The 6,765-nt window shown below is 38.5% G+C and overlaps 1 protein-coding gene across 1 annotated transcript in view; it reads right to left on the bottom strand.

Annotated features, from left to right (window-relative positions):
- Positions 1-6,749, bottom strand: part of npepps (aminopeptidase puromycin sensitive) — an 87,787-nt gene extending 81,038 nt beyond the window's left edge. The window contains exon 1 of the mRNA XM_061984339.2: positions 6,592-6,749. Coding sequence (XP_061840323.1) covers positions 6,592-6,619 — 28 coding nt within the window. The 5' untranslated portion in view covers positions 6,620-6,749. The remainder of the gene's footprint in view (positions 1-6,591) is intronic.
- Positions 6,750-6,765: the final 16 nt, after the last annotated feature.

Below are 6,765 nucleotides of genomic sequence, written 5' to 3' on the forward strand. Positions count from 1 at the left end.
ATTATTATTACTTCTCAATTGTTTGTAAATGTTGAAATTTATAAATAAAGGTTTATAAAAAAAAATTAAAAAAAAAAAAGGTCCCCAAATGTTAGTTACTTTATTGAGTTTACAACCCCCTGGCGCTGTTTTTGTACTTATTTTGATTATTATTATTTCTCAATTGTTTGTAAATGTTGAAATTTATAAATAAAGGTTTATACTTTTTTTTTTTTTAAAAGCTCCCCATATGTTAGTTACTTTATTGAGTTTACAACCCCCTGGCGCTGATTTGTACTGTTTTTGTACTGTTTTTTTGTACTTATTTTGATTATTATTATTTCTAAATTTTTTGTAATTGTTGCAGTTTATAAATAAAGGTTTATCAAATTAAAAAAAAAGCTCCCCAAATGTTGTCCTATTTGGATTTACACAGTATGACCAATAAAATTGAAAAGGAATTTTGTCTTTGCAACCTCAATATACTATTGGCTAAGTTTTATATTCATAAATGTAAGTTTCTCAATACCCGACCTGTTTTTTGTGCCTTTAAAAAATAATTAGAAATTTACTTTAAAACCGTTTTCTACCTCTAACAACCAAAAAGCTGTGAAAACTATGATGCTGTGTTCCAAATTTAAGTGATTTACTGAACTTGTGTGAGCCTATGGCTTTGCACTTTGTTATATATATATATATATATATATATATATATATATATATATATATATATATATATATATATATATATATATATAAATATATAAATATATATATATATAAATATATATATATATATATATATATATATATATATATATATATATATATATATGTATATATAGCATTCTATTTTAGTTACTTTGAATTTACAACCCCCTTGCGCTGTTTTGTACTGTTTTTGTACTCACTTTGATTATTATTTCTCAACTGTTTGTAAATTTTGAAATTTACAAATAAAGGTTTATAAAATTCCCCAAAAACAAACAAAAAAAAGCTCCCCAAATGTTAGTTATTTTATTGAGTTTACAACCCCATGGCACTGATTTGTACTGTTTTTTGTACTTATTTTGATTATTATTATTTCTCGATTGTTTGTAAATGTTGCAGTTTATAAATAAAGGTTTATCAAATTCAAAAAAGAAAAAGAAAAAAAAAGCTCCCCAAATGTTGTTTTAAAGATGATCTATTTGGATTTACACAGTATGACAAAAAAAAAAATTGAAAATGAATTTTATCTTTGCAACCTCATTATAATATTGGCTACGTTTTATATTCATAAATGTAAGTTTCTCAATACCCGACCTGTTTTTTGTGCCTTTAAAAAAGAATTAGAACTCTACGTTAAAACACTTTCTACCTCTAACAACCAAAAAGCTGTGAAAACGATGATGCTGTGTTCCAAATTTAAGTTATTTACTGAACTTGTGTGAGCCTATGGCTTTACACTTTGTTTGTTGTATATGTATATGTATTTATTTTGCATTCTATTTTAGTTACTTTGAATTTACAATCCCCTGGCGCTGTTTTGTACTGTTTTTGTACTTACTTTGATTATTATTTCTCAACTGTTTGTAAATGTTGAAATTTATAAATAAAGATTAAAAAAAAAAAAAAAAGCTCCCTAAATGTTAGTTACTTTATTGAGTTTACAACCCCCTGTCACTGATTTGTACTGTTTTTGTACTGATTTTTTGTACTTATTTTGATTATTATTATTTCTCGATTGTTTGTAAATGTTGCAGTTTATAAATAAAGGTTTATCAAATAAAAAACAAACAAAACAAAAAAAGCTCCCCAAATGTTGTTTTAAATATGTGCTATTTGGATTTACACAGTATGACAGAGAAAATTGAAAAGGAATTGTATCTTTGCAACCTTATTATACATTTGGCTAAGTTTTATATTCATAAATGTAAGTTTCTTAATACCCGACCTGTTTTTTTGTGCTTTTAAAAAAGAATTAGAACTCTACGTTAAAATACGTTAAAACACTCTCTACCTCTAACAACCAAAAAGATGTGAAAACTATGATGCTGTGTTCCAAATTTAAATTGTTTACTGAACTTGTGTGAGCCTATGGCTTTACACTTTGTTACATACCGGTATATATATTTTGCATTGCATTTTAGTTACTTTATTGACTTTACAACCCCCTGGCGCTGTTTTTGTACTTATTTTGATTATTATTATTTCTCAATTGTTTGTAAATGTTGAAATTTATAAATAAAGGTTTATAAAAAAAAAATAAAAAAAAAAAAAAGGTCCCCAAATGTTAGTTACTTTATTGAGTTTACAACCCCCTGGCGCTGATTTGTACTGTTTTTGTACTGTTTTTTTGTACTTATTTTGATTATTATTATTTCTCGATTTTTTGTAATTGTTGCAGTTTATAAATAAAGGTTTATCAAATTAAAAAAAAAAAAAAAAAAAGCTCCCCAAATGTTGTCCTATTTGGATTTACACAGTATGACCAAGAAAATTGAAAAGGAATTTTGTATATTGCAACCTCAATATACTATTGGCTAAGTTTTATATTCATAAATGTAAGTTTCTCAATACCCGACCTGTTTTTTGTGCCTTTAAAAAAGAATTAGAACTCTACGTTAAAACACTTTCTACCTCTAACAACCAAAAAGCTGTGAAAACTATGATGCTGTGTTCCAAATTTACGTTATTTACTGAACTTGTGTGAGCCTATGGCTTTACACTTTGTTTTATATATATATATATATATATATATATATATATATATATATATATATATATATATATATATATATATATATATATATAAATGTATGTGTGGGGAAAAAAATCACAAGACTACTTCATCTCTACAGGCCTGTTTCATGAGGGGTTCCCTCAATCATCAGGGGAAAAAAAAAAAAAAATCTCCTGATGATTGAGGGAACCCCTCATGAAACAGGCCTGTAGAGATGAAGTAGTCTTGTGATTTTTTTTCCCACACATACATTTATTGCGCTCTACTACGGTATCGAGCACTATTTTTTGGATAACCTTATTAAGACATATATATATATATATATATATATATATATATATATATATATATATATATATATATATATATATATATATATACATATATTGCATTCTATTTTAGTTACTTTGAATTTACAACCCCCTGGCGCTGTTTTGTACTGTTTTAGTACTTACTTTGATTATTATTTCTCAACTGTATGTAAATGTTGAAATGTATAAATAAAGGTTAATTAAAAAAAAAAAAAAAAAGCTCCCCAAATGTTAGTTACTTTATTGAGTTTACAACCCCCTGGCGCTGATTTGTACTGTTTTTGTACAGTTTTTTTGTACTTATTTTGATTATTATTATTATTATTTCTCGATTGTTTGTAAATGTTGCAGTTTATAAATAAAGGTTTATCAAATTAAAATTAAAAAAAAAAAAAAAGCTCCCCAAATGTTGTTTTAAATATGTGCTATTTGGATTTACACAGTATGACAAAAAAAAATTGAAAAGGAATTTTACCTTTGCAACCTCATATACTATTGGCTGAGTTGTATATTCATAAATGTAAGTTTCTCAATACCCGTTCTACCTCTAAAAACCAAAAAGCTGTGAAAACTATGATGCTGTGTTCCAAATTTGGATTATTTACGGAACTTGTGTGAGCCTATGTTAAGTTAAAGTTAAGTTAAAGTACCAATGATTGTCACACACACACTAGGTGTGGTGAATTGTGTCCTCTGCATTTGACCCATCCCCTTGATCACCCCCTGGGAGGTGAGGGGAGCAGTGAGCAGCAGCGGTGGCCGCGCCCGGGAATCATTTTTGGTGATTTAACCCCCAATTCCAACCCTTGATGCTGAGTGTCAAGCAGGGAGGTAATGGCTCCCATTTTTATAGTCTTTGGTATGACTCGGCCGAGGTTTGAACTCACAACCTACCCATCTCACTGCTCCCCTCACCTCCCAAGGGGTGATCAAGGGTGATGGGTCAAATGCAGAGAATAATTGCGCCACACCAAGTGTGTGTGTGTGTGTGACAATCATTGGTACTTCAACTTCAACATTTTTCATAACCAGAACCTCCAAACTTGTCAAAATCTCCCCAAACGTGTCCAGTTCGTTTTTGCTACATTTGTGCCGCAAAACGTTTTGGTCTACCTATTAATAACATTAATATTAATAACATGAAAAACGTAAAATTTCAGCGAGGTGACGTTCCACGTCCCAAGAGCTAGGTTGGTGGGGGAGGATGCCGGACAGACCTTGCAGGCCCAAACGCATTGTGAGGGTTTGCTGGGAACGTCTGGCAGAGTCTCCTGTCAGAGAGAGTTTCAATTCCCACCTCCGGAAGAACTTTGAACATGTCACGAGGGAGGTGCTGGACATTGAGTCCGAGTGGACCATGTTCCGCGCCTCTATTGTCGAGGCGGCTGATTGGAGCTGTGGCCGCGAGGTAGTTGGTGCCTGTCGTGGCGGTAATCCTAGAACCCGTTGGTGGACACCGGCGGTGAGGGATGCCGTTAAGCTGAAGAAGGAGTCCTATCGGGTTCTTTTGGCTCATGGGACTCCTGAGGCAGCGGATAGGTACCGACAGGCCAAGCGGTGTGCAGCTTCAGCGGTCGCAGAGGCAAAAACTCAGACATGGGAGGACTTCGGGGAAACCATGGAAAGCGACTTCCGGACGGCTTCGAAGCAATTCTGGACCACCATCCGCCGCCTCAGGAAAGGGAAGCAGTGCACTATCAACACCGTGTATGGCGGGGATGGTGTTCTGCTGACCTCGACTGCGGATGTTGTGGATCGGTGGAGGGAATACTTCGAAGACCTCCTCAATCCCACCAACACGTCTTCCTATGAGGAAGCAGTGCCTGGGGAGTCTGTGGTGGGCTCTCCTATTTCTGGGGCTGAGGTTGCTGAGGTAGTTAAAAAGCTCCTCGGTGGAAGAGATCCGCCCGGAGTTCCTTAAGGCTCTGGATGCTGTGGGGCTGTCTTGGTTGACAAGACTCTGCAGCATCGCGTGGACATCGGGGGCGGTACCTCTAGATTGGCAGACCGGGGTGGTGGTTCCTCTCTTTAAGAAGGGGAACCGGAGGGTGTTTTTCTAACTATCGTGGGATCACACTCCTCAGCCTTCCCGGTAAGGTCTATTCGGGTGTACTGGAGAGGAGGCTACGCCGGATAGTCGAACCTCGGATTCAGGAGGAACAGTGTGGTTTTCGTCCTGGTCGTGGAACTGTGGACCAGCTCTATACTCTCGGCAGGGTCCTTGAGGGTGCATGGGAGTTTGCCCAACCAGTCTACATGTGTTTTGTGGACTTGGAGAAGGCATTCGACCGTGTCCCTCGGGAAGTCCTGTGGAGAGTGCTCAGGGAGTATGGGGTATCGGACTGTCTGATTGTGGCAGTCCGCTCCCTGTATGCTCAGTGCCAGAGCTTGGTCCGCATTGCCGGCAGTAAGTCGGACACGTTTCCAGTGAGGGTTGGACTCCGCCAAGGCTGCCCTTTGTCACCGATTCTGTTCATAACTTTTATGGACAGAATTTCTAGGCGCAGTCAAGGCGTTGAGGGGATCCGGTTTGGTGGCTGCAGGATTAGGTCTCTGCTTTTTGCAGATGATGTGGTCCTGATGGCTTCATCTGGCCAGGATCTTCAGCTCTCGCTGGATCGGTTCGCAGCCGAGTGTGAAGCGACTGGGATGAGAATCAGCACCTCCAAGTCCGAGTCCATGGTTCTCGCCCGGAAAAGGGTGGAGTGCCATCTCCGGGTTGGGGAGGAGATCTTGCCCCAAGTGGAGGAGTTCAAGTACCTCGGAGTCTTGTTCACGAGTGAGGGAAGAGTGGATCGTGAGATCGACAGGCGGATCGGTGCGGCGTCTTCAGTAATGCGGACGCTGTATCGATCCGTTGTGGTGAAAAAGGAGCTGAGCCGGAAGGCAAAGCTCTCAATTTACCGGTCGATCTACGTTCCCATCCTCACCTATGGTCATGAGCTTTGGGTTATGACCGAAAGGACAAGATCACGGGTACAGGCGGCCGAAATGAGTTTCCTCCGCCGGGTGGCGGGGCTCTCCCTTAGAGATAGGGTGAGAAGCTCTGCCATCCGGGGGGAGCTCAAAGTAAAGCCGCTGCTCCTCCACATCGAGAGGAGCCAGATGAGGTGGTTCGGGCATCTGGTCAGGATGCCACCCGAGCGCCTCCCTAGGGAGGTGTTTAGGGCACGTCCGACCGGTAGGAGGCCGCGGGGAAGACCCAGGACATGTTGGGAAGACTATGTCTCCCGGCTGGCCTGGGAACGCCTCGGGGTCCCACGGGAAGAGCTGGACGAAGTGGCTGGGGAGAGGGAAGTCTGGGCTTCCCTGCTTAGGCTGCTTCCCCCGCGACCCGACCTCGGATAAGCGGAAGAAGATGGATGGATGGATGGACGTAAAATTTCTGCAGCACAAACGTAGCACAAATGTTTGGGACTGGTTTGGGGGAAATTCTAAGAAGGTGTGTGTATGTGGGGAGGACTGGCTATGAATCATAACTTTTTAATAACCTAAAAACTGTTAATAGGTAGGACCCAATTTTTTGCAGCACAAACACCGGAAGTAATGAATCAAGTGTCAATCATTCCTACTCACTCAGATTAGCTGGGCTGCGTCGAGACATCAACAATGTTTGCGTTACTGGAGCACAATATGCACTGTGGGTAACATTTCATCTCCCTCATCACTTTTATTACCATTATTGTTAGGACTCGGAAGAGTCATTATTGTTATTGCGGGAGATCAACTTTGCGGGCGAAGGAGCATGTG

Source organism: Nerophis lumbriciformis, linkage group LG25 (assembly GCF_033978685.3).
Source record: "Nerophis lumbriciformis linkage group LG25, RoL_Nlum_v2.1, whole genome shotgun sequence".
NCBI classification, from domain to species: domain Eukaryota; kingdom Metazoa; phylum Chordata; class Actinopteri; order Syngnathiformes; family Syngnathidae; genus Nerophis; species Nerophis lumbriciformis.